The sequence below is a fragment of the Chlorocebus sabaeus genome, chromosome 17 (assembly GCF_047675955.1).
Source record: "Chlorocebus sabaeus isolate Y175 chromosome 17, mChlSab1.0.hap1, whole genome shotgun sequence".
Lineage (NCBI taxonomy): Eukaryota > Metazoa > Chordata > Mammalia > Primates > Cercopithecidae > Chlorocebus > Chlorocebus sabaeus.
In genome coordinates, this window is record NC_132920.1 from 31,776,027 (window position 1) to 31,801,915 (window position 25,889).

General features: G+C 52.2%; 4 protein-coding genes across 8 annotated transcripts; 2 read left to right on the top strand and 2 right to left on the bottom strand.

Annotated features, from left to right (window-relative positions):
- Window positions 1-274: 274 nt before the first annotated feature.
- GPANK1 (G-patch domain and ankyrin repeats 1) lies at window positions 275-4,362 on the bottom strand. 5 transcript variants are annotated; one of them, XM_073005881.1, is made up of 3 exons: window positions 4,343-4,362; window positions 2,312-3,036; window positions 275-899 (listed from the first exon to the last, which is right to left on the bottom strand). In XM_073005881.1, exons 2-3 carry the CDS (start codon window positions 2,935-2,937, stop codon window positions 455-457), a joined length of 1,071 nt encoding a protein of 356 aa, XP_072861982.1. In that variant the 5' UTR covers window positions 2,938-3,036; window positions 4,343-4,362; the 3' UTR covers window positions 275-454. The 5 variants fall into 5 exon arrangements, with proteins under 5 accessions (XP_072861982.1, XP_007971316.2, XP_037861836.1 ...); XM_007973125.3 differs by lacking the exon at window positions 4,343-4,362 and adding an exon at window positions 4,054-4,336; XM_038005908.2 differs by lacking the exon at window positions 4,343-4,362 and adding an exon at window positions 4,054-4,336 and having other exon boundaries at window positions 2,312-3,469.
- Window positions 4,363-4,508: 146 nt separating this feature from the next.
- CSNK2B (casein kinase 2 beta) lies at window positions 4,509-8,483 on the top strand. Its single transcript, XM_007973128.3, has 7 exons — window positions 4,509-4,690; window positions 5,273-5,355; window positions 6,301-6,403; window positions 6,960-7,075; window positions 7,518-7,593; window positions 7,740-7,929; window positions 8,259-8,483. Exons 2-7 carry the CDS (start codon window positions 5,284-5,286, stop codon window positions 8,347-8,349), a joined length of 648 nt encoding a protein of 215 aa, XP_007971319.1. The 5' UTR covers window positions 4,509-4,690; window positions 5,273-5,283; the 3' UTR covers window positions 8,350-8,483.
- A 116-nt stretch (window positions 8,484-8,599) lies between these two features.
- LY6G5B (lymphocyte antigen 6 family member G5B) lies at window positions 8,600-11,892 on the top strand. The gene is made up of 3 exons (XM_007973129.3): window positions 8,600-9,401; window positions 9,548-9,676; window positions 10,248-11,892. The coding sequence occupies exons 1-3, from the start codon at window positions 9,377-9,379 to the stop codon at window positions 10,646-10,648; spliced, it is 555 nt and encodes a 184-aa protein (XP_007971320.2). The 5' UTR covers window positions 8,600-9,376; the 3' UTR covers window positions 10,649-11,892.
- A 2,573-nt stretch (window positions 11,893-14,465) lies between these two features.
- Window positions 14,466-19,181, bottom strand: LY6G5C (lymphocyte antigen 6 family member G5C). Its single transcript, XM_007973115.3, has 3 exons — window positions 18,371-19,181; window positions 16,914-17,081; window positions 14,466-14,901 (listed from the first exon to the last, which is right to left on the bottom strand). Exons 1-3 carry the CDS (start codon window positions 18,489-18,491, stop codon window positions 14,738-14,740), a joined length of 453 nt encoding a protein of 150 aa, XP_007971306.1. The 5' UTR covers window positions 18,492-19,181; the 3' UTR covers window positions 14,466-14,737.
- Window positions 19,182-25,889: the final 6,708 nt, after the last annotated feature.

Below are 25,889 nucleotides of genomic sequence, written 5' to 3' on the forward strand. Positions count from 1 at the left end.
TATGTTTGTGAAATCAGTGAATTGGCTGTAGTCAGGGAACTCCTCTTGGGGGAAGTGAGACTTGCATGGAGCTGGGCAATTCGTGGTCCAGGAGGGTTGAAAGAATAGGTGGGGCACTCCCAGGAGGGGCTGGGACCTGAAAGTGAACCCAGATTGGCAGGGAGGTGACCTTATCATTGCCACCTGGAGAGGCTGCCCCTTCTGGCTCAGGAGGGACTTGCATGTGGCTCCCAGGATTGTTTGGCTTCCTCAAAATAGCTTCCAGAAAAGTGAATAAACCACAAAAGGTTGATTTATTTATCACTCTCAGCCCATCTCTTACAAAGACAGAGTCCACTGACCAAAAACTGAGGATCTGCACCTGGGCAGATCCCAAGAAGGGGAAGTCAAAGGGCCCAGGTCAGAGGCCCAAGTTCAGACTTCAGCAGCAGACCGGGGTCAGACTTTACCAAAGTCAGAACTCAAGGTTCATGTAAGTCCTTAGATCCCGCTCCCAAGCCCTGTCTTTCTCCTCCCTCCTTCTCTCCTCCTTCCGGCTCAGCGTGGCCACCCGAGGGGCTCTCTCCCTCCCAGCCACAGCTCGGGTATCCCAAGCTGGGAAATGTGTTACTCGGGGCTGGGGTGCTGATCTGTAGCCTAGTCCCTCCTGGTCCCTCTTGAGGACAGTGGGGATGGGGTTGGCACGGCCCTCACCCCGGGGTCCCAGTCCCATTCCTGGCTCCCAGCCCCCCCTCAGTAGGAGTTTGAAGCCCGGGCTGGAGATGGGCACCCCAAGTGGAAGGTTGGAAGGCTGAGGACCCTGGGACAGTGAGAGCAGGTGAGCAGTGGATGTGCGGTGGTTGGAATCTTGGAAGTGGGTGTCACAGGTCTCGCAGTACTGGAGGGAGGGAGTGGGAGACCTGCAGAAAAAGAAGAAAAAGCATTAACGGCAGGGGAAGGAAAAGGGGAAGAGTTGAGGCCTGAGAGAGGGCTGGCAGGGTAGGAGAGGATCCTTTCAGCTTTTCTGCTAAGGAACAAATTGCCGGCTAGGCATAGTGGCTCACACCTGTAATCCCAACACTTTGGGAGGCAGAGGTGGGCAGATCGCTTTGAGCTCAAGAGTTTGAGACCAGCCTGAGCAAAATGGCAAAGCCTACTTTTTTTTTTTTTTTTTTGAGATGGAGTCTCGCTCTGTCGCCCAGGCTGGAGTGCCATGGCCAGATCTCAGCTCACTGCAAGCTCCGCCTCCCGGGTTCACGCCATTCTCCTGCCTCAGCCTCCTGAGTAGCTGGGACTACAGGCGCCTGCCACCTCGCCTGGCTAGTTTTTTGTATTTTTTTAGGAAAGACGGGGTTTCACTGTGTTAGCCAGGATGGTCTCGATCTCCTGACCTCGTGATCCGCCCGTCTCGGCCTCCCAAAGTGCTGGGATTACAGGCTTGAGCCACCGCGCCCGGCCTACTTTTTTTTTTTTTTGAGATGGAGTCTTGAATCTGCTGCCCAGGCTGGAGTGCAGTGACATGATCTTGGCTCACTCCAACCTCCACCTTAGCAATTATCGTGCCTCAGCCTCCCAAGTAGCCGGGATTACAGGCACATGCCACCATGTCCCAGCAAAACCTGCTTTCTACAAAAAATATGCTTGAGCCCGGGAAGTGGAAGTTGCAGTGAACTGAAATCACGCCACTGCGCACCAACCTGGTGACAGAGTAAAACCTTGTCTGGGGAAAAAAAAAAAAGGGACAAATTGACTTCCTTCCTACTTAATAATGAGGGATCCAGGCTGGTCCAAAGGTGGTGGTGTTATCTGAAATGACTGTTCACTCAGTTACAGATCAAACTCCTTACTCTACTTTTCCTCTCCTTCTCACTACTGGTCTTAAAAACAAATTTCTTTAAACCATTGTGGGACCCAGAGCAGAAGAGTTGAAAAGAAAAAATTGTAACCAGGCCTAGCAAACTCTTGGGCAAGGGGAGGGATACTAGTGATAATGACTACAGCTAACATTCATATATTGCATACTATGCAGCATGCACTATTCTAGCATTTTACATATATTAACCCATTGAATCCTAACAACAATCCTTACTACCCCATTTCTAAGATGAGAAAACTGGAACATGTAGACATTAGGTTGTTTGCCCAAGTAAGTGAAATCAGGCTTTAAATCCAGGGAGCTCATATTCATAACCACTTGACTATACTACATTGTCAACCTACACATAAGGATAAGGAAAGAACTCCTCAGCACTGTGCTGGGGCCTCTGGTGTGGAGTGGCTGGGAGAGGCAGAACACAATGAGACAGGGGTCTGAGCTAAAGTTTCCCCTCACCGGTTCTCTGGGCTCCTTGTCTCTCCATGGCTCTCCCTGACCATGCGGGCCACCTCAGGAAAGCCAGCTTCTTCAGCGAGCTGAGCCGCATCCCTGCCACCCAGCTCACAGACCCCCACCCAGGCAGCCCCACGGCCCAGGAGATAGCTCACAGCTGCCCCCTGGCCCGCTCGAGCAGCGCACATCAGTGGGGTCCACCAGAAGGCATCCCGAGCATTGATATTCCCCCCAGCTCCTCCTGCCTCATGGGGCTCCAGCAGTCTCCTAAGTTCTGCCAGGTCCCCCTCCTGGGCTGCCCTCAGTATCCGGTGAGTCATCTTATCCTCAGCCTCAAGGGATCTCCCTTGTCCATATCTTCCTGATACTCCTTCTGCCACTGCTTCTGCTGCAGCTGCCCCCATTATTCTTCTTTTCTTTCTCTTTCTTTCTCTGACAGGTTCAGTCTGAGATCTCTGGGAGTCAGGAACGCAGCTCTCATTCCCAATGAGGGCCTCATAGAAAGCTCGGGCTGCAGCTCCATCCAGGGTGGACTCTGGCTCCTCGGGCTGTGGCTGCTGCTGCCCATCCTTCCAGAGGTCGCTGGGGTCAGTGGCTGGGGTGAAGGTGATGAGGAAGGGCCGCGACATGGCTTTTGGGAGAACTGAGAAAATGATACCAGGCAAGGGAAGGATGAGACAAGCAAGCCAAGCTCCTGGTGACTCTGTAGCAACCAGAGCCTCAGGGACCTGCTGGGATGAGAAAAAGTAGTCAAAAACACTTTCCTGCCGCTAAAGTGACCCCACAACTTAAGACTCTGCAGGGTCTAAGGGAGAGAGTATATGCGTAAAAACACGGAACCCTACAATACCGACTTTGCTCCTTAGTAAAGATTAATCAAACGCCATGAGACAGTCGTCCAGAGGTCCTGCGTCCGGCCCCCACCCCCATCCTTACCAACAATAAATACCAGCCTCTTTCTGAAATCACTTTCTCACCCCGTAAAACAGACACACCAGTAGGGAAAAAAAAAATCAAACCTGGCCCTTTAAGTCTTCCGTGATCCCATTTCGGAGTTTCCTCTTCCCAAACAAAAATAGACGGGTCACTCCCTAAAAGATCTCGGGGAGAGGCTCCTATACGTATTGCTGTGTAGCTTCCGTACCGCAAAATGGCGCTATTCTGATCAGCAGAGTTGACACAATCAAATAGCCACACGGCACGGAGACGCATGCGTGGCGACAACAAAAACCACCACCCACATTACTTGATGGCTCAGGCGTGCGCAAAGCTCCCGGTTCAGTTTCCCGCGCTGGAACTTTTCCAATAGTAAACGAGCAAAGCTCCGCGCGCCCAGGTGGCGCGAGCGCTAGGATCTGTCGGTTGGGGTCCTACTTTTACACAACGCCCCCACAATGCCCTTCGCCTTCCTCTACGTGGCCCCCGCTCCAAGCCCATTTTCTGGAGCTAGGAATCCACTCTCTGGGTTAGGAAAGGCCCTCAGGAGGCGGAGGGAAACCTGTGGAATGCCGAGAAGCCGTGTAATGAAATAACGTCACGCCTGCCCCTCACCATTACTCTGACCAGGGTTCGAAGGTCACACTTAGAGACTAAGGGGAAATGGAGAAGTGCAAGGGCACGAGCAGAATGGCTGGCACCACCTCAGGTTAGCGCACTGGGCCGTTCTGGTTCTCACACCGCTCAGCCCAGCCCAGCCCAGCCCACCCCACCCAACCCAAGTCCCTACGCACGGAGCCAAGCCGCACCTCTCGCCTCATGAGGCCGGAGCCCGGAGTAAAACAGAAGGCCCGTCAAGGGTCTCTGGCGGGACTGACTCGCACTAGGGGCCCAACAGGCAATAAGGACCCAGCGCATTGGCCAAGGATAGGCCAGTCCCCAGGGAAGCAGCACCGCGCCGGGACTAGAGGGCAACTGTGAGGCGAGCTGCGGGGAGGGGTCCAGCCTGGCTCCCTCCTTTCCCCGCCCTAAGTCAGCCTCTTCGCCCAGTGAGCACACAACTGTATTGCCCAGGCTCCCAGGCTCCGAACGCCATACCTGGTTTCCGCTTCCGGTGGCTTCTCGTTGCGCCCCGCCCGCAAGCGTCCTCCTCCGGGGCTTCGTGACAGCCAGGTCATGCGCGGGTCATCCTGGGATTGGTAGTTCGCTTTCCCTCACTTAGCCGGTTTCTCTCTTTACCGGGGACTCCGCGTCCCGGCATCCACCGCGGCACCTGACCCTTGGCGCTTGCGTGTTGCCCTCTTCCCCACCCTCCCCAATTTCCACTCCCCCCACCCCACTTCGCCTGCCGCGGTCGGGTCCGCGGCCTGCGCTGTAGCGGTCGCCGCCGTTCCTTCGAAGTAGCAACTTCCCTACCCCACCCCAGTCCTGGTCCCCGTCCAGCTGGTGAGTCTGAGGTCTTCGCTGCTCCTAGTCCCTTGTCGCTGGGAGCCGCACATGGGGTCTCTGCACTTTGATATGGGGGCGGGGGAGGAAGCTACCAGGTCCGGCAAGGAGGGAGAGGTGGCTTGAGGAGCGGAGGGTGGATGTGTGGAATCCGGTGAAAGGGACCTGACAGTCGCCCCCAACCCTTGAGAAAAGGAGGGGCCCGATTCTTGCTTGAGAGCGATAAACTTGGAAACCCTTGGGAAAGGCGCCGGGGTCGTGCAAAGACTTGCATTGGTAGGGAGCCTGAGTCGAGGTCCCTGCCGGAGTTGACACAGAGAAGAGAGGGCCCTGGCTTTCGGGAGCTCCAGGGACGTGGGTCGGGCTGGTGGGTCAAAGTATCTGTTGGCTTCTTTCAAGTGGTGGGATCCCAAAGAATGTTTAACTTCAAAGAAAAGGGACTGAGATGTAAATTGGAGGAGTTGGAGAGGAGTGCTTCAGAGTTTGGGATCCTTTAAGAAAGGGTGGTTCTAATGTGGAAGGAGGGAGGATACCCGAGGCAGGGAAGGAGAACTTGAGCTTTACTGACACTCTTTTTTCCAGCTGACGTGAAGATGAGCAGCTCAGAGGAGGTGTCCTGGATTTCCTGGTTCTGTGGGCTCCGTGGCAATGAATTCTTCTGTGAAGTGAGTTCTCTTCGATCTCCCTACTTGCTGGCTTCACATATCTTCCCACCAGATGTTCCTTCACGTATTCCACTTCTACACTATTCTCTTACATACTACTTGAAAACTTCCCATCAACGAAGAGTCCCCTCAATAACCCCCGACGAACCTGTGCTAAAGTGGCAAAACTGGGGCCCAAGTTCTGACTCTGCCACCCTCCAGCAGGCAATTTGTGTCTTTTTCTTTATCTTTTTTTTGAGACTGGGTCTCACTGTGTCGCCCAGGCTGGAGTGTAGTGGTGCAATCTCGGCTTACTGCGACCTCTGCCTCCCAGGTTCAAGCGATTCTCCTGCTCCAGCCTCCCAAGTAGCTGGGATTACAAGTACCCGCCACCACGCCTGGCTAATTTTTGGATTTTTAGTAGAGATAGGGTTTCACCATGTTGTCCAGGCTGGTCTCAAAGTCCAGACCTCAGGTGATCTGCCCGCCTCAGCCTCCCAAAGTGCGAGGATTACAGGCATAAGCCATTGTGCCCAGCCTGTATCTTTTATTACTGAAGTGGCACTGCTAGTACCTGTCTCAGCTGGCTGTTAGGAAAATTGAAATGCTACGTATTGAAATGTTTTGTTCAGAAACCATGCCGTTCAGCTTCCATCCTCCTCAGCCAGCTGAGAGGACAAAACTGGTTCCTAGAGATGGGGTTCAGGAGTAGGGACAGAAATCTTGAAAAGAATGTCTAAGAAAAAGATTGCTGTACCTGCTTATCCCTAGAAAAGAAAAGTCAAAGTTTTATGGGAGGGAGTATAGGTGAACTAGGGAGAGATGCAAGTACTTCTGAGATGGGAGTGAGAAACAAGCAGAACAGATGCAGTTGTGTTGATGATAAGGCATCAGTTAGAGCATTTTGCCCAGGTCAAAGATGGGGATTTTGATATGGGTTCCCTCTTGGCTTCCATGTCCTGACAGGTGGATGAAGACTACATCCAGGACAAATTTAATCTTACTGGACTCAATGAGCAGGTGCCTCACTATCGACAAGCTCTAGACATGATCTTGGACCTGGAGCCTGGTGAGGCACCCTCAGGGTTGTTTTGTGTGTGTGCATGCACTTTTTTTCTCTTCAAATCTATATTCACTTGAATTTTGAAATTTCCTTTGGTTCTCTGATTTCTTTAACCCCAAATTCATGCTTTATTTTGATCCTCCACCTGACTGTGTCTAGTTTTGTGACGTATATCACTTGTTCCCATGCTTTCTAAATCCACAATTCAGATGTTTTCCAAAATATGTTTCCTCATGGGTCTGGTTTGCTATTTCTCCTGCTTTGCACCTTCCAGTCTAGAGTTTCATCTTTTGCATTGACATTGTTGCAGTTATGTATTGAGGAGGGAGCTGGGAGGGAGAGTGGGGAGCAGAGGCTAAAGAGGTGTGAAGAGAAGACAGAGCTGTCTTGGGTTGGCACAAGGGTCAGAAGCCCAGGTTTCTGGGTCACATGCCCAGATGTTGGATGGGGTAGGGCCCAAAAGTTGCCAGGCGAACTGAATAGCCCGCAGCCCCTGGATATGGGCAGGGCACCTAGGAAAGCTGAAAAACAAGTGGTTGCATTTGGCCGGGCTGTGTTTCAGATGAAGAACTGGAAGACAACCCCAACCAGAGTGACCTGATTGAGCAGGCTGCCGAGATGCTTTATGGATTGATCCACGCCCGCTACATCCTTACCAACCGTGGCATCGCCCAGATGGTGAGGCCTCTCTGCTCCTACTTGCCTCCTTCTGAGCAGTAAGGGACACAGGTTCCTGCAGCAAGAAGTCATGTTTAAGCCCTGTTTAAGGAAACTGGCTGAGAAGAGGAGAAGAACCCCAGGCTTGGGCCTGGGAATTGAATTCTGATTGGGGGTCATCCTGAAGGGATCATTTTCAGGGAGGGAGACAGTCCTTGAACAGAGAGTTGTGATAGACTGCCTCTTCCTCAGGGAACAAACAACGAATGGCTCTGATGGTTTGTAGCCTGCCTAACTGGAAGAAAGGCAACATAGGAGTTTGAGAGCCCATCTGGGCCAGAGAAGGGGCCTCTGGACAGAGGTGGGAGGAGTGGGGGACAGAGTGATATGGGTTGAGCTGAGAAGGGAGTTGCCTCTTCTCTTCACACCTACCTGCCAACCCCTTCCATTTTATTCACCTCAGTTGGAAAAGTACCAGCAGGGAGACTTTGGTTACTGTCCTCGTGTGTACTGTGAGAACCAGCCAATGCTTCCCATCGGTGAGTGTTGAAGAAGGGAAAGGAAGGCACCTTGTGGCAGTCTTATGGGAAGGAGTTAGGGCTCAGCATGTTGGGGCCTGAGTCCTGAGGGGAGGTTAAGTAGGCACAGGGAGATACCTGGCCTGCTGAGTCTGGCTGTCTCCCAGGCCTTTCAGACATCCCAGGTGAAGCCATGGTGAAGCTCTACTGCCCCAAGTGCATGGATGTGTACACACCCAAGTCATCGAGACACCATCACACGGATGGCGCCTACTTTGGCACTGGTTTCCCTCACATGCTCTTCATGGTGCATCCCGAGTACCGGCCCAAGAGACCCGCCAACCAGTTTGTGCCCAGGTAGGGAGCAGGGAGAGTCATTAAGGGTCAAAGGAAAGGCCTAAGATCCCCCAGAGAGAGGGGAGGATGGGGCATGGCCCTTTCTTGAGGCTTGCTTCTCCCAGAATCAGGGCATCTCCCTGCGGAGTGACTGTGGGAAAGCTATTTGATTGTCTGTGCTTCAGTTACCTTATCATTGAATGTTCTTGAGCTGAGAAGTTGGGAACCACTAGGCTTAAGCTCTGAGCAGGTCCATGGAGGAGTTCAGGTGGGGAGGTGGGAATGCAGGTGACTGGCAGGGTCTGGATGGGGCTCATGCTACTGCCTCTCTGACCTCTGCCCTGGTCCAGGCTCTACGGTTTCAAGATTCATCCAATGGCCTACCAGCTGCAGCTCCAAGCCGCCAGCAACTTCAAGAGCCCAGTCAAGACGATTCGCTGATTCCCTACCCCACCTGTCCTGCACTTCCTTTCCTTTTTGCCACCCTTTCAGGAACCCTGTATGGTTTTTAGTTTAAATTAAAGGAGTCATTATTGTGGTGGGAATATGAAATAAAGTGGAAGAAAAGGCCATGAGCTAGTCTGCTGGTGCTTGCGGTTGGGGAAGGGAAGGTGATGGTGTGTTGGACTCCAGGGGCCCTCATGGCCCAGCCCACCCTCCCCAGATTGAAAACCAGGACAGATTTGTGCTCAGTGAATTGGGTGATGTTTTTAGTATAGAGCAGAACAGAATTCCTAGGACTGTGTGTGATGAAGTGCAAGATCAAAAGGAAAAGACAGAAAAAGCATGTTTTAAAGATGAGAAGTATTTAGATACCTATGACTGTCTGTCTATACTGTAAGGTGCTTAATCAGCAACTCCATCTTTTAGTTTTAAAGGAAAAGTAGCCCTAAAGTCAGTATAACTAAGGGTGGAATGAGGTGGGACAAGGTCCAGAATTACTGCTCAGTGATGTGTGTGTGTGCTGCCTGCTGGTGGAGCTGGGACTGCCCATCTCAGAAGGATGGGGATGCTTGATTTCCAGGCCAGGTTGTCCCAGCACAGTGGGGACTGGCCCTGTTACATGAGGAAGACAGCACATGGCGGCAGAGATAGACACTAAGCCATGGACTTTCCAAGGGAGGGAGGAGGTCTTTGGAGGGTATGCAGGACAAAGGTAGACACTGGATAAAGAACCAGATAGTACCCCGTCTGGGCCATTGCTCCCACACTCAGAACCAGACGTTGTGGGTGAGGACATGCTGTCCCTCCTGCCAAGTTAATAACTTCCTTCCCAACCGGATCCTTCCCCAAGCAGGAATATAGCTCTGCATTTACAGCAGCTCCTCAGACCTTGTCCACACCACCCTGCAGCTCAGGATTAAGGAGCGTGGCCACAGGAAGGTGGGGTTTCAGGGCATCCCTCAGGAACTGCCCGTCTCCCCAGAATTCCACAGTGAAGGCCCATATACTTGTAGGTGTGCTGGTCATGGTGGGCTTCACAGTGGGAAAGGGTAAGTGGGGCCCAGGGGCAGGGAGGGAGGAAGGGGTAATTGAGTTCAGGAAGGGGGTGGAACGTGGCCTTGGATACTCGGGCTTCCTACTGGCCCGGGGTATTTGAGAGTGACCCAGTGCCCCATCCCTCCTTCTGCCTTCCCAGTTCCTGTTCCCGACATCCGGACCTGCCACTTCTGCCTCTTAGAAGACCCTTCTGTAGGATGCATTTCAGGCTCAGAGAAGTGTACCATCAGCAGCTCATCCCCATGCATGGTGATCACCATCTATTATGGTAAATAAGGTCCCAGGAAGGGGCTGCTGGTGGGGCAGCCAATGGCTTGATCTTCTTTCCTCTCACAGATCAGGGCTGCTCCGGGCATGGGGTACAAGAAAGGAGGGGCTGAGTGCAATGGCTCACGCCTGTAACCCTAGCACTTCGGGAGGCTGAGGCAGGTGGATCACTTAAGCTCTAGAGTTCAAGACCAGTCTAGGCAACATAGTGAGACCCTGTCTCTACAAAAAAATAACCAGGCATGGTGGTGTGCACCTATAGTGCCAGCTACTCGGGAGGCTGAGGTGGGAGATCTCTTGAACTCAGGAGGCGGAGGTTGCAGTGAGCCAAGATTGCGCCACCACACTCCAGCCTGAGTGACAGAGCCAGACCCTGTCTCAAAAAAAAAAAGTCTTGGAAGGAGGGGTTTAAGGTTCTAGGGGGCCAGCAGAGCTCACTTTTCTAGCCTCTTGAAGGAGTCTGGGTTAGAAGTCAGTCAGGTCTGGGTGAGGGATGGGAAAAGTCCGTAGCAGGGGTTCATGGACTATGGGAAGCTATTGGAAGGGGTTATCAGCTTTCCCCTCTCCCTCAGATGCCAAGGTTCGCTTCGTCATTCGAGGCTGTGGACAATACTATTCCTACCGCTGCCAAGAAAAACGCAACACCTACTTCGTAGAGTACTGGTATCAGGCCCAGTGCTGCCAGTACGATTATTGCAACTCCTGGTCAAGCCCCCAACTCCAGAGCTTCCTGCCGGAGCCCCATGACAGGCCCCTGGCCCTGCCTCTGTCTGACTCCCAGATTCAATGGTTCTACCAGGCCCTGAACCTCTCACTACCCGTCCCCAGTTTCCATGCTGGGAAGGAGCCTGATGGCCTGGACCCTGTGGTCACACTGCCCCTGAACCTGGGCTTGTCTTTTGCTGAGCTGCGCCGCATGTACTTGTTCCTCAATAGTTCAGGACTTTTGCTTCTTCCCCAGCCTGTACTCTGACACCTCACCCTTCCTGAATTCCACTCTGTGCAAGTATCTTTCTGTAACACCCTCAGCATCCTGCACTGCCCTCTCTGAAAACACCCATATTCTTTGGTCACTGTGATTTCTTAGGCCTCCCTCTGTTGTACCACTAGCATCTATATGACTTTGGTGTAATTTTCTCTCTCGAACTTTGGTGCCGTTTTTTGTTTGTTTGAGACGGGGTCTCGCTCTGTCACCCAGGCTGGAGTGCAGTGGCATGATCTCTGCTCACTGCAACCTCCACCTCCTGGGTTCCAGCGATTCTCCTGCCTCAACCTCCTGAGTAGCTGGGACTACAGGTGTGCACCACCACGCCCAGCTAATTTTATGTATTTTTAGTGAAGACAGGGTTTGACCATGTTGGTCAGGCTGGTCTCAAACTTCTGACCTCGTAATCTGTCCACCTTGGCCTCCCAAAGTGCTGGGATTACAGGTGTGAGCCACCGTGCCTGGCCAAGCTCTGGTGCTGTTCTTCCCCCCAGAAAAGAATCTCTAGTGTGGATTCTGCCCAGACAGACTGACCTGGGAAAGGCACAGTGGTTCCTCCATTCCTTCCCTGTCTGAGTGTTCCAGTATCCCCCATTCCCCTCAATCTAGTCACCTGCCTATTTAGATCCAGCTCTGTTTCTCATCTCTAAGACTGAACTAGCAGCAAGAAAGATGAGGAGGCTGGGCACGGTGGCTAACGCCTGTAATCCCAGCACTTTGGGAGGCTGAGGTGGGCGGATCACTTGAGGTCAGGATTTTGAGACCAGCCTGGCCAACATGGTAAAACCTGCTGTCTGTTAAAAATACAAAAATTAGCCAGGTGTGGTGGCACACGCCTGTAATCCCAGCTACTCAGGAGGCTGAGGCAGGAGAATCACTTGAACCCGCTAGGCAGAGGTTGCAGTGAGCCAAGATTGCACCACTGCACTCCAGCCTGGGTGACACAGCAAGACTGTCTCCAAAAAAAAAGGATGAGGAATAGAATTCTGTGCAGACGCCCTGACTTGGCAGTCTTGTGTCCCTGCCTCACTGTCTCCACCAACCCCGCCTGTCCTGGTCTTGTTCTGCCTTCTGTCCTCTCTCGTCAGTCTCTGGCCTCCTCAGCCCCATTTCAGCTCACTGAGTCCTGACACCCACCTCCCTAGGGGCCTGTGGGAGGAGAGGGAAGGGTTTGTTCTGCTCAGCTCCATGTCCGCTGTTTCCCTCCACAATAAACTGGGACCGGGCTAAGACGGTGTCGCATTGTTCGTGGGGTCAGGCTAAGGTGTGGGCAGGTCAACACAGATTAAAGAGGGCGCAGTGGCTCATGCCTACAATGCCAGCACTTCGGGAGGCTGAGGCAGGCGGATCACCTGAGGTTGGGAGTTTTGAGACCAGCCTGACCAGCATGGAGAAACCCCATTGCTACTAATAATACAAAATTAGGGTGTGATGGCGCATGCCTGTAATCCTAGCTACGTGGGAGGCTGAGGCAGGAGAATTGCTGGAACCTGGGAGGTGGAGGTTGCGGTGAGCTGAAATCGCACCATTGCACTCCAGACTGGGCAACAAGAGTGAAACTCTTGTCTTAAAAAAAAGGCCCGGCGCGGTGGCTTGCCTGTAATTCCAGCACTTAGGGAGGCCGACGCAGATGGATCATGAGGTCAGGAGGTCGACACCAGCCTGACCAACGTGGTGAAAGCCCGTCTCTACTAAAAACAACAACAAAAAAATATTAGCTGGGCATAGTGGTGGGTGTCTAATTCCAGCTACTCAGGAGGCTGAGGCAGGAGAATCGCTTGAACCCAGGAAGCAGAGGCTGCAGTGAGCTGAGATCATGCCACTGTACTCCAGCCTGGGCGACAGACCAAGACTGTCTCAAAAAAAAAAAAAAAGAAACTTTCTCTTTAAACCAGAAAGACTCAGGAACTTAGAGCCACATCCCAGAGTCACCTGCTGCTGGGGCCCTGGACTCTTGCCATTCCTTAGTTCTTTTCAAGGATTCTGGCATCCATGATGCCCTCTCGGGGGCCCAAGTTGAGGGGCAAAGTGTGAGATGTTGGGCTGCAGTGGTTGGATCTTCATGTTAATATTTTAATTTTGGAATAGTGCAAACGTATAGAAAGCAATGATGGATACAACTCAGCTTTTTCCATACACTGGATAAACATGCTGGACATAACGCAGCTCTGAGTCAGGCTCAGTATTGAGCAGCAGGACTCCCAGATGAGTACAGCCAGGTGTCTGCCTTCCCAAGTCTTGCAGCCCAGTGCTTGGGTTATGAAACCTTTTTCTGAAAAGCACTGCAGCTTTGTGGCTGGGAGGCCCAGTCCCAGCTCCTCTACCACTTGGGTACGTCAGTCTCTTCAGCCTCACCTTGGTCACTTGTCAGGTAGGGATAGTGCCTCAGATGATTGAGAAGGCGCATGTAAATGTGCATACATAAGTGGAAGTTAGGGCCTTTTCCCCCTCAAAAAAAAATATATTTGCCCTAGAGTCAAATGCATACACAATGTTCGGCTTTTTTTTCTAAGGTTCTTGCTATGTTGCCCAAGCTGGCCTTGAACTCCTGGGCTCCAGAGATTCTTCTGCCTCAGCCTCCAGGTAGCTGGGACTACAGATGCACACCACCGTGCTCACCTGGCTGATTTACTTATTTTCAAACCTTTTTGTTAAAACATTCAGAAGCTTAAACATATCACAAGATGGATTTTTGTAAACTACACATCTGTGTAACCAGCCACAAAATCAGCGTGAAGACATTTACCTGCAGCCAAGCCTGCCTCTGTTCCCCTCCCAGGAGCTCTTCCCAGCTCTCTGGGGTAGCCGCTGTCCTGACTGGTAGTAGTTTAGATGAGTTCTGTCTGTGCTTGATGGACATGGCATCATAAAGCATCTACTTTTACCTACAGTGTTTTGCACACGTGTTTACAAATCTCTGTGGCCTGTACTCTGACGGAAGACACCAATGATAATTAGGTCATGAAGCAGTTGGAGTACAAAGAGAGGTACAAACCCTTAACGTGCCCCCCAACCCCCACCTTGCTAGGTCCACCCTTCTCCGTGACCTCTGACGTCAGTATAAGACAGAGAAAGGCCCAGGTTTATAGCAGGTCAACTTGGAAGACACCCTCAGAGGCTGAAGAACTTGGCCCAGAATTGAAGAGACCAAGACTCCAATAGGTCTAACGTCTCTGAGAGTGGCCTTCTTGGCTCAAGGGGGTGACACACCTGTAATCCCAGCCCTTTGGGAGGCCAAGGCAGGCAGATCACTTGAAGTCAGGAGTTGGAGACCAGCCTTGCCAACATGGTGAAACCCCGTCTCTACTAATAAAATACAAAAATTAGCTGGACGTGGTGGCATGTGCTTGTAATCCCAGCTACTCGGGAAGCTGAGGCAGAAGAATCGCTTGAACCTGGGAGGCAGAGGTTGCAATGAGCCAAGATCACACCACTGCACTCCAGCCTGGGCAACAGTGAGACTCCGTCTCAAAAAAAAGAGTGGCCTTCTCGCCCACCTCCTCCTACCTTAGCCTGGTCCTTTTGCAGCCCCCCTCCCACCAACATAGCCCTCTAAACCCCTCCAGCCCCCACACAGCTCCGGTCTGACGGCACTGCCCAGGATGCCCACTAACTTTCTGGCGTTCACCATAGGAGGGCTTTCATTTCCTTCTCCCCTTTTTGTGTCTAGAACAAATCACATACCAAGGCAGGACAGGAGCAGACCTCAGCAGAGCTGGGGGCCCCTTACCTGCCCCATGGTAGGGCAGTCAGGCAGGTGCACCTCCCTCAGCCTTCACCTCCACCAGAAGAAAGAGACATACTAAACAGTTTGCACACAAATTTATTTGGGAGAAACATCCAGGGACTAAGGACAAGAGAGGAAACCTGGTGGGCAGTGGGGCTGGGGGTGCAGAGTGGGAGTAAGGGTGCTGAAGGGTGCCAACCAAGAGGAAGAGCCAAGGCTGGGGTCCACTGACTGGAGGGAGCCAAGGAGGGCTGGTATGAGGGACTAGAAGTCCTGGCCAAGCCCAGAAAGAAGTCATGAAGGTGGCTGGAAACTGGTAGAATTTTACACCAAAGGTTGTTGCAGTCACACTAAGAAATATAGTGCCCTCTGTTTTGAGGGTCATTGCAGAAATCCAGGAAGCAGCATTGAGAGAACATCCAGAAGCCAGACACCGGAGAAGTTTGGGTATTTGAACAATCACTCATCTGCTCCTTACTTCGGCAGTCACTCACCATGATGTCAGAATTGCTGCCTAGGGAGGAACCACAGGCACCAGTGATATGGAAGTCCCCAGGAAGAGCCCCAAATCCTCTCATCCCCTCACTCATAAGTCAAAAAAAGAAAAAGAAAAAGAAAAGATTCCTGTGGTTAGGCATGGGTGGACATGCCCAGTGTTCACCAGCCATGGAACTCCACTGAAGTTCCCATGCAAGGCTGGAGGAAAAGAGCCATTTGAAATGTATTGGTTGGAGGGGGAGTTGGGAGTTCCTGAGCCAAGTGGGGAGAACTAGCACCATAGGACCGTGTGAGAAAAAGCTGGGAAATGTTTTGGAGATTGGGCGGCAGGAAGGAGGTGTTCCGTCATTTATTTTTCAGATCAAAAGTAAGAGAATAAGATGATGTCTGCTGCTGTTATATGTAACAGGGAAAAATCTTTGTGCCTGCATCCCAAGACGTCATGTACAGGGATGTTTGCTGCTGCCCTGCTTGAGAGAAATGACTGAAATGCCCATTAATAGTGGGATGGGGAAATCAGCTGTGATATGCCCATGCTATGGAGTAGTACACCGCAGGTCAATAAAACAAAAAAGCTGTTCACAAACTGATATTGGAATATTCAATTCCCCTAACTGTTAAGTGCAGAATAATGTTTACAGTGGGATGCTACTATCTTGTTGGGGGGGAGAAAAAGAGGTGAAAAAATAGTAAACAGCATACTTGTGCAGGGTGGAATGTGCATAAAAGATTGCAGGAGGGATCATCCACAAAGTAAAAAAAAGTGGTTACGTGTACAGGGGAGCCAGGTGGGTTAGGGTAGTAGCGGGAGACTTTGGTTTGACAGTACTTTATACTCTGATATCTGACGCATGTCTGTGCATCAGCTATGTTAAAAGGGTAATAAGAGGATTTGAATACAGGCTGCTGCATGCAGTGGTTGTTGAGAGCACCATCTCTGGAGCCATCACAAATTCTGGCTCAGCATCTGTGAGACTCAGGCAAGGTTATGACCTTTCTGCACCTCAGTTTCCTCATCTGTAAAATGCGGATAGTAGTAATACCTGCCTCAGCGGATTGCAAGTGTTTAGAATAGTGCCTAGCACATATTATGGTTACATTTTTGCTAACTTAAGGAAGGTGGGGGGGTCGGTGGAAGAGCAGGCATCAGGAAGGAGTCAATTTTCAGCGAGGGAGATGTCCAATGGCCAACGGGATATGAGAAGAGTAGTTTGACATAATATTCAGATTCAGAAGGAAGTGGTATGTGGCTGCTGGTTGAAGCCAGCAAAGCAGATAAAATCCTCTGAGTATATGAAGTGGGAACACAGCTAAGGATCAAACCTTGGTGAACATGAACCACTAAGGGTCAGAGAGAAAACACTCCATGAAGGAGACTGAAGAAGCAGTGGAGGATGCAGGAGAAGAGCAACACCAGCAGTAACTGCACACAGATGGGGAAGCAGGCAGCTTGAGGACAGGCAAGGGCACGTGGAGTTCTGGAGGGTCCCCATCAAAGCTGCACACCTTGAAAGGGTGGAAGCTATTCAGCTACAGATTGAGGAGAGAAGGTAGTGGAAGTGGAGACAGAGTGTGGCTCTGAAGAAAAGGAAAGAGAGGCTGGGCGCGGTGGCTCATGCCTGTAATTCCAGCACTTTGGGAAGCCGAGGTCAGTGGATCACCTGAGGTCAGGAGTTCGAGACCAGCCTGGCCAATATGGTGAATCCCTATCTCTACTAAAAATACAAAAAATTAGCTGGGCGTGGTGGCGTGCACCTTTAATCCCAGCTGCTTGGGAGACTGAGGCACAAGAATTGCTTGAACTGGGGAGGTGGACATTGTAGTGAGCCAAGATTGCGACACTGCACTCCAGCCTGGGTGACAGAGCAGCAAAAATAATAATAATAATAATAATAATAATTTAAAAAAGACAGGATTAGAGCAGTGTCTTATGGGATTATGAGAAGAAGATTTGGGGTGCAGCTTAGGAGGCTGAGAGAGTTTCAGTCTGGGAGAGTGCTGGGCCCACGACAGGAGAAGGTCACTTACCGTTCTTTATGTGGAGAGTGATGCAGCTGCTGCCAGCTGGGGTGAGGCAGATGTCAGATCCCAGAAGGCACCCTAACTCCTTGGTCTCCAAGAGGCATCGGTAGCAGCGCAGGTATTTGGGGACTGGAAGTGGTTGAGGGTGTTCCCAATTGACAGGAACAAACTTACCTAGAACACAGAGAAGTGCTGACCCCACTCACACCCCATTCTCCCTCACACCCCACCACTGTCTGATTGCAGGCCACTCAACCCCACTGCTCCCTCCCTTCCTATCTCAGAAAACCATCAAAGCCCCAATTCTCTGCTTCCTTCCCCAACTGCATACACATACATCCCCCTTTTCCTCTGGTCCTAAGGCCAGGCCACACGTTAACAAGTCCCCAGACCCAGCAGAGCATTTGGTGTGAGGCAGAGGAAAGTGCTCAATGAACACTTTGAATCCTGTGTCTCTGTGGCTGGTGCTTTGCAGCCAAGTGGGGAGCCCAGCAGGCTGGACTCAGTGTTGTTCTTTTTTTTTTTTTTTTTTTTTTTTTTTGAGACGGAGTCTTGCTCTGTAGCCCGGGCTGGACTGCAGTGGCCGGATCTCAGCTCACTGCAAGCTCCGCCTCCCGGGTTTACACCATTCTCCTGCCTCAGCCTCCGGAGTAGCTGGGACTACAGGCGCCTGCCACCTCGCCCGGCTAGTTTTTTGTATTTTTAGTAGAGACGGGGTTTCACCGTGTTAGCCAGGATGGTCTCGATCTCCTGACCTCGTGATCCGCCCGTCTCGGCCTCCCAAAGTGCTGGGATTACAGGCTTGAGCCACCGCGCCCGGCCACTCAGTCTTGTTCTATCCTGTGGATTCTAGTTCTGTCATCCAGCACACTCCCTAAACCTCCCTATTCCATGTTGCCCTCAGATCTGGAGAAGATTCCTTCAGTATCTCTATTCAGGTCACTGCTGTGAAGTGAGACAGCCCTGGGGTGGTCACTAGAAATCTTCAGAGGCCGGGTGTGGTGGCTCATGCCTGTAACCCCAGCACTTTGGGAGGCTGAGGTGGGCAGATACCTGAGGTCAGGAGTTCAAGACCAGCCTGGCCAACATGGCGAAACCCTGTCTCTACTAAAAATACAAAAATTAGCTGGGCATGGTGGCTCGTGCCTGTAATCTCAGTTACTCAGGAGGCTGAGGCATGAGAATCGCTTGAACCCGGGAGGTGGAGGTTGCAGTGAGCCGAGATCTCACCACTGTACTCCAGCCTGGGAGACAGAGCAAGACTCCATCTCAATAAATAAATAAATCTTCAGATTGCGTATCAGTCCATGAGCAGGCATTCCCCACCAAACCCATCCATTCCATCTCTCCTCCTGCGTGGGTTTACCTGAGCATCCTGGACAAATGTACCCAGACGCTTGGTGTCTGTGGGTTTCTCCATCCAGCAGGCCAGGAGACCCTTCTGAACCCTTGGAACCACTTACCAAACACCAAGCTCATCATGACCAGCACTATTAAGAGGACGGTGTACAGGGCTTGGAGGCTGCTGTGGAAGCACATGGGACCCGAATTCTGGCTCCCTGCAGGGCCTGCCATAAAACGCATGACTGCTTGCTGGCCTCCAGTTTGGGCTTATATTGGTGGAAGAGAGGTTGGCCAAGAGGAAGGAGAGAGGCAACACCAACTCAGGGTGGAAATCAGTGCCAGACCAGCCAGAGGGGCAGAATGTTCTCACCCACAGCCACTCTGGGGCATAACATCCTGCTTGAGGGCAGGGGTCCAGCAATAGGGGAATGAGAAAGGGAACTTTATTTCCTATTAATTGGACAGATTTTTTTTTTTTTTTTTTTTTTTTTTGAGACGGAGTCTTGCTCTGTCGCCCAGGCTGGAGTGCAGTGGCCGGATCTCAGCTCACTGCAAGCTCCGCCTCCCGGGTTTATGCCATTCTCCTGCCTCAGCCTCCCGAGTAGCTGGGACTACAGGCGCCCGCCATCTCACCCGGCTAGTTTTTTTTGTATTTTTTAGTAGAGACGGGGTTTCACCGTGTTAGCCAGGATGGTCTCGATCTCCTGACCTCGTGATCCGCCCGTCTCGGCCTCCCAAAGTGCTGGGATTACAGGCTTGAGCCACCGCGCCCGGCCAATTGGACAGATGTTTACTGAATCACTGCATCAGGTCTTGGGGATACAACCGTGCACAAAGTCTCCACCCTCACAGGGCACAGTCTAGTAGGGGAGACAAGTCAATCGTCAATGATGTGGGGAGGGCGGAGTGCTGCCAGGAGCACTTCGACAGTTAAACCACTGACCTGAGGGATTTCGGCAGAGGAGTAACCTGATCCGATTTCTGTTTGTAAAAGATTGCCATGGCTGCACATTGCATTTGGGTCAAGAGTGGAGGCCGCCGGGAAGCAGCACGCTATTCCCAAGTCCGGTCACAAGATGGCGGACTGGTCCAGCAGAAGATGGGCAGGAACGAGGAGGTGGGGCTACTGAACCTGAGATACATTTAGAAGACTGGACAGATTTGCTGTTGGACTCAACGAGGGATGAGGGAACTGGGGTAGGCTTGCACAAAGAAGTGGTACCATTTTCCAAGATAGGAAACGTGGTGCGTCTCAAAAAAAAAAAAAAAAGAAAAAAAGCAAACAAAAAAACACACCAGAAAATAGGGGGTGCCCAGTCCCACTTCTCATACCCTGGGGACACCTGTCAGACATCCCAAAACGAGGACACCTGGATCCCAAGCGATACGTACTCAGCTCAGTGTCCCCTTGGGGTTCCGGGAACCCAGCGCCTTCCCCCACCTCATCCTTTTTCCTGCCCCGCCTAAGTTCAGCTGCGGCTCAGTGGGCCTGATCTCCGGCGCCCACAGAATCTGGCGCTGCGCGTTCGCTCTCCGCGCCTCACCGCACCTCAGAGCTCCGGTAGGACGCGGGGGTGGCCCCCTGCTCAAGCTCTGTTCCCTGGGGAAGAAACCTGGGAAGTGCGAACCGCAGGTCGGGACCCAAACGTCTGGCCCCAGCGGACATCCAGAGCCTGAGGCGGCTCTCCAGAAAGGCGGCGCCGTAGCGCCACCCCACCTCCCAGGCGAATTCTGGAGACCGCGGCCCGAGGCGTCTCACCCATTTTCTCCGCTGGGGACCCGCTGGGCTTCCCAACCTCGCCTATTCGGTCCCCACCCTGCCAGCTCAGTCTTGACTCAGAAACTCCGTGTTTTTACTTTTAGGATCGTTTGGCTGTGGGTTAGGGGCGGAGAGCGTCCTCAGCGTCCGGGAACGACACCACCTGCTCCAATTTCCCGTCTGGAGGTTCTGGTCGGTCGAGGCTCCGAACTTGGGTTCCCTGCTACCTCCCAGACTATCCAAGAACTATCCAGTCTCAGGATGATAACAGGGAAGACGGGAAGAAACAGACGGGAGAGGCCCTCCCAAAAAGACTGAGGGAAGAAAGAAATATGAGAGGCAACAGGCACGCCACTGAGCACTCCCCAAGAGCCTTGGAATGAATACATTTAAAAACTATATTACAGCCGGACTGCGGTGGCTCACGCCTATAATCCCAGCACTTTAGGAGGCCGAGGTGAGTGGATCACCTGAGGTCAGGATTTCGCGACCAGCCTGGCTAACATGGTGAAACCCCGTTTCTACTACAAATACAAAAAATTAGCCGGGCGTGGTGGCGCGCACCGGCAGGAGAATCGCTTGAACACGGGAGGCGGAGGTTGCAGTGAGCCGAGATCGCGTCATTGCACTCCAGCTTGGGCAACAAGAATGAAACTCCGTCTCAAAAAAACAAAAATAACAACAACAACAAACTGTATTAGGCTGGGCGCAGTGGCTCACACTGGGCCCAGTGGCTCACAACTGTAACCCCATTACCTTGGGAGGCCAAGGAGGGAGGATCTCTTGAGCCCAAGAGTTGGAGACCAGTCTGGGCAACATAGCGAGAACCCATCCCTACAAGAAAAAGTAGAAAACAATTAGCGGGGCGTGGCGGCGTATGCCTTTAGTCCCAGCTACTCGGGAGGCTGAGGTGGGAGGATCGCTTGAACCCAGGAGGTCGAGGCTGCAGTGATCGCGCCACTGCTGTCTCAAATAACAACAATAATACTTTAAAAATAAAATAAATTGGCCTGGCCCGGTGGCTCATGCCTGTAATCCCAGCACTTTGGGAGGCCGAGGTGGGGGGATCATTCGAGGTCAGGAGTTTGCAACCAGCCTGAGCAACATGGTGAAACCCCGTCTCTACCAAAAATACAAAAACATTAGCCAGGTGTGGTGGCACCCTCCTGTAATCCCAGCTACTCAGGAGGCTGAGGCAGGAGAATCGCTTGAACCTGGGAGGCGGAGGTTGCAGTGAGCCGAGATCACATCACTGCACTCTAGCCTGGGCGACAGAGTGAGACTCCGTCCAAAATAAAATAAATAAAATAAAATAAAATAAAACATAAAATAAAATAAAATAAATTGTATTGGAGAAAAGCCAGAGTAGTGGAGAACCGGGGAGGAACGCCGGGCACCTACATAAATGTCTTGAATGAATGAGTGCACAGAGTGATAGACAAAAAGAATCAGAGGCCCGGGCGCGGTGGCTCACGCCTGCAATCCTAGCACTTTGGGAGGCCAAGGCGGGCGGATCACAAGGTCAAGAGATCCTGCCGGGCGCAGTGGCTGACGCCTGTAACCCCAGCACTTTGGGAGGCTGGGGCGGGTGGATCGCCTGAGGTCAGGAGTTCAAGACCAGCCTGGCCCAACATGGTGAAACCCCGTCTCCACTAGAAACACAAAAAATTAGCCGGGCATGGTGGCATGCGTCTGTAATCCCAGCTACTCAGGAGGCTGAGGCAGGAGAAATGCTTGAACCCGGGAGATGGAGGTTGCAGTGAGCCGAGATTGTACCATTGCACTCCAACCTGGGCAACAAGAGAGAAACTCCATCTCAAAAAAAAAAAAAAAAAAAAGAGAGAGAGAGAGATCGAGACCATCCTAGAAAATATGGTGAAACCCCGTCTCTACTAAACATATAAAAATTAGCCGGGAGTGGTGGCGCGCGCCTGTAGTCCCAGCTACTCAGGAGGCTGAGGCAGGAGAACCGCTTGAACCCGGGAGGAGGAGGTTGCGGTGAGCCGAGATAGCGCCATTGCACTCCAGCCTGGTTAGGGGAATGGAGCGAGGCAAATGAGGGGGGGCGCTGCAGATGACCCGGCCGGGAGAGGGCCTTGGTCTGTTCCGGGAGCGGATCGAGACTGCGTTCTAGAGAGGAACCAGAGAGAGGGTCTTTAACCTAAATATAAAGACGGAGCAAGACTCCGCCTCAAAAAAAACAAAACAAAACAAAACAAAATAAATAATAAAAAGAATCAGAGAGCCAAGGCTCCTCTTGAAGCGAAGAGGGCAAAGGGCAAAGGGCAAAGGGCAAAGGGCAAAGGGGAAGCACAGGGGAACCTCTTGGCGCCTTCTGAAGCTCCCTCTCGAATATAATCGCAACGAAAAGGTCAACGACTAGAGGCTTTGCGAGGCTGAGGCTGGGCTTCCGGAGGGGATCACCCTGAGAGGTCCGGGAGGACTTCCTGTGGAATTCAAGCGACCGTGGGCCTTGAGGGAACCGGGGGGCAAGACACATCCCCAGTATTCGCGGAGTATTTCCTTGAATTAGTATTTCGAGGAGGGGTGAGACCGGGACAGGGTGGGGCCTTCTTCGGAGGGGGCGCGGCCTCTGAGGAATTAATCCCGTTTTTGTTGCGTTTTGCTCCTCCCCTGTCGACGCGGCAGGGCCAGCCCAATGCGTGCTAGGAGTACGGAGAGTTCGTTTCCATGGTGACAGGTTCCGCTAAGGTTTTCCTGGGGTGAAGAGGCAGGGCGTTGAAATAGTCGCCATGGCAACAGCAGCAGAGGACAGTATCCTTGCTGAGTGCTCCTACCTAGAGTTAAGGTAAGCGACCGAGTGACGAAACAAAGAAGGCGGGGCCTGACGACAGAACGCCAAGGTTAGGGGAATGGAGCGAGGCAAATGAGGGGCGGGGCTGTAGATGACCCGGCCGGGAGAGGGCCTTGGTCCGCTCCGGGAGCGGCTCGAGACTGCGTTCTAGAGAGGAACCAGAGAGAGGGTCTTTAACCTAAATATAAATGAATGACTGGATTCCTGAAGAATCCGGTATGGCTTGATTGGATGGATGGATGGATGGATGGACGGACGGACGGATGGGTGGACGGAAATCTGGCTATCGCTGACGCCTGAGCTCCCCACCCTCTCGGGCCCTCCACCTCCGGAGCCCTCACTCACTTGTGACAGTCGTGCGAGAAACACATGCCTCTCCTCAGAGCAAACCCTCAACCCAAGCAGGCAGCCCAGAGCCAGTCCAGCACCTCACACTGGAGGCATTCAGGGTGGAGCTTAGGTCAATGAGACCGCGTAGGATGAGGCTTTTTGGCCCACCCGGGAGCCACTTCTTCACAGGTTGCCTGTCCAGGGTGTAACTTTCCTTTCTCCCAGCGCCATTTTCTCTCCTAGTTTGCCCAGCTCCTCAGGGTGCCTGGACTTTCAGGCCTCACCCTGTGTCCAGTATAGAAGGGTCCAGCGCCCCAGCAACTGTGGGCGTCTGCATCTCTGCTGATCATCCCCTGGAACTGCTGGAACTTTGCTGTATAGGGTGAGGAGCGGACAGGGGCCTGGTCCCACCTCTGGGTGGGGATTGGTTCTGAAAACAAACACAGCTGCTCTGAACCTTACTGCGTAACGAGTAATCTGAAGTAGGCTGAGGCCCCTGGGTGGGGGGTTCAGAATTCACATGTTGAGCCTCCCTTTCCCTACCCAATTTCCGATATCTAAGGGCCCCTCAGGGCATCCACTGTTCTCTACAATTACACGCAGGAAGATGGGGGAAAGTGGCAGTAGGGGCAGTTCAGCAGAGTCCCTAATGGCCATGTCCAGAGAGGGGTGTCCTTTGTCCCTAGGGTAAGGGAGGTGAGACTGGGCACCCTTTTGGGTTTTTTTTTTTTTTTTGAGACAGAGTCTTACTCTGTCACCTAAGCTGGAGTCCAGTGGCACTATCACAGGTCACTTCAGCCTCAACCTACTGTGATCCTCAACCAAGCGATCCTCTTACCTCAGCCTCCAGAGTATCTGGGACCACGGGTGCATGCCACCATGCCTGGCTAATTTTTAAATTTTTTGTAGCGATAGAGTCTCCCTATGTTGCCCTGTCTAGTCTTGAACTTTTAGGCTCAAGTGATCCTCCTGCCCCAGCCTCCCAAAGTGCTGGGATTACAGATGTGAGCCACCATGCCCAGCTCCTGTTTGCATTTAAGGAGCTTCCCTTAGCTGAACAAAAATTTGGTTTCCAGGGGATTAACTGTTTTGTTGGATCTGGGAGGGCGGGATTCAGAACTGTGCAGCTGGCTCCAGAACTTCATGTTCCACACTTCCCATCATTTGCCCCCTGGAATGGGACAGAGGAGAGGGCACCAGTATCAGCTGTCCACCTGTTTGCTAATGGTGGAGCATTATGGAACTGTGGTCACCTCCCTCTTCTAACTCCAAATTTCAGGCATCACATCACCTGATTAAGTCTCAGATCTCCACTTCCAGTGGAGACTCAGTATACCTTCCCTTAAGGAGTTGCAGTGCTAATGGGGGCACACACAGCCTCTGCCCTGGGGGTTACAGATGAGCTTCATGCACTGGGTTTGGAGAAGACACAGAAATTTAGCCAGAGACTCTATCTAGGACATCAGAACATTGTTGCCCATGTTAAGCATCTTGCTCAAAACAATGGACTTGGCTGAGGCAGGTGGATTGCCTGAGCTCAGGAGTTTGAGACCAGCCTGAGCAACATGGTGAAACCTCTATTAAAATATGAAAAATTAGCTGTGCGTGGTGGCGCACACCTGTAATCCCAGATGCTTGGGAGGCTGAGACAGGAGAATTGCTTGAACTTGGGAGACAGAGGTTGCAATGAGCCGAGATGGTGCCACTGCACTCCAGCCTGGGCGACAGAGAATCCATCTCAAAAAACAAACAAAAACCCACCCCCAACAAAACAAAACAAAACCACAATGAACTCAGGGTGATAAGCCTTGGGGTCTTTCATCTGGAAAAGAGAAGTTTCCAAATGAAAAAGTGGCCATCGGCCAGGCGCAGTGGCTCATGCCTGTAATCCCAGCACTTCGGGAGGCCGAGGCGGGCGGATCACCTGAGGTCAGGAGTTTGAGACCAGCCTGGCCAACATGGTGAAACCTCGTCTTTACTAAATATACAAAAATTAGACAGGCATGGTGGCATATGCCTGTAATCCCAGCTACTACTAGTGGGGCTGAGGCAGGAAGATCGCTTGAACCTGGGAGGCGGAGGTTGCAGTGAGCTGAGATTGTGCCACTGCACTCCAGCCTGGCCAACAGAGTGAGACTCCGTCTCAAAAAAAACAAAAACAAAAACAAAAAAAACCAGGCAACAAACCAGTGGAAGAGGGACTCATTCATTGTGTTCCACAAGGTCCAAAGATTAGAGATAGATGGAAGTTATGGGGAGCCAATGTCCTCAGGTACAGCCCAAGCTGCTGCTTCTAACAGAGCTGTCCAAAAGGCAAAATATGGCTCTGAGAAGACATGAGTCCTTGGCACCTGGCCCTCAGGCCCTAGCAGGGCCTGTGTTTGCTGAACTGCAAAAAGGCTATGAGGACAGAGACCTGACGACATGGCAAGGTGGGTGTGCAGGGTTTGCTGCATAAGACATGGGGAGCAGGCCCTTCCTTACTCCTCACGAGGAAAACAAGAGGTGAGCAAGGAAAATTGGGGGCACTGCTAGTAACATCATGCAGGTTGAACCTGGAAACCAATAGAAGCACTGGGTAGGTGAAATTGGATCCTAGAAAGCTCACGAGCCATAAGCAGGAGGGGGCAACCACAGGCTCCTGGGGTGGTTGTATGCAGGAAGAACTGAGGAAGGAGGTGGGATGGGCCAGGGAGGCTGCACAGTTGTGGTAACAGTAGGCACACCAGGGAAG

What these genes read in the sequence shown, in the direction of transcription:
- GPANK1 (XM_007973125.3), bottom strand. An exon ending in ACAAGGAGCCCAGAGAACCG is followed by an intron (nt 900 to 2,311) that starts GTGAGGGGAAAC and finishes CTTTTTCTGCAG; the next exon opens with GTCTCCCACTCCCTCCCTCC.
- CSNK2B (XM_007973128.3), top strand. Translation starts at nt 5,284, where the DNA reads ATGAGCAGCTCAGAGGAGGTGTCCTGGATTTCCTGGTTCTGTGGGCTC. An exon ending in GATCTTGGACCTGGAGCCTG is followed by an intron (nt 6,404 to 6,959) that starts GTGAGGCACCCT and finishes GCTGTGTTTCAG; the next exon opens with ATGAAGAACTGGAAGACAAC. An exon ending in GCCAACCAGTTTGTGCCCAG is followed by an intron (nt 7,930 to 8,258) that starts GTAGGGAGCAGG and finishes GCCCTGGTCCAG; the next exon opens with GCTCTACGGTTTCAAGATTC.
- LY6G5B (XM_007973129.3), top strand. Translation starts at nt 9,377, where the DNA reads ATGGTGGGCTTCACAGTGGGAAAGG. An exon ending in GGGCTTCACAGTGGGAAAGG is followed by an intron (nt 9,402 to 9,547) that starts GTAAGTGGGGCC and finishes CTGCCTTCCCAG; the next exon opens with TTCCTGTTCCCGACATCCGG. An exon ending in GGTGATCACCATCTATTATG is followed by an intron (nt 9,677 to 10,247) that starts GTAAATAAGGTC and finishes CCTCTCCCTCAG; the next exon opens with ATGCCAAGGTTCGCTTCGTC.
- LY6G5C (XM_007973115.3), bottom strand. Translation starts at nt 18,491, where the DNA reads ATGCGTTTTATGGCAGGCCCTGCAGGGAGCCAGAATTCGGGTCCCATG. An exon ending in CATGATGAGCTTGGTGTTTG is followed by an intron (nt 17,082 to 18,370) that starts GTAAGTGGTTCC and finishes TCTGTGTTCTAG; the next exon opens with GTAAGTTTGTTCCTGTCAAT. An exon ending in CACTCTCCACATAAAGAACG is followed by an intron (nt 14,902 to 16,913) that starts GTAAGTGACCTT and finishes GTTCCTCCCTAG; the next exon opens with GCAGCAATTCTGACATCATG.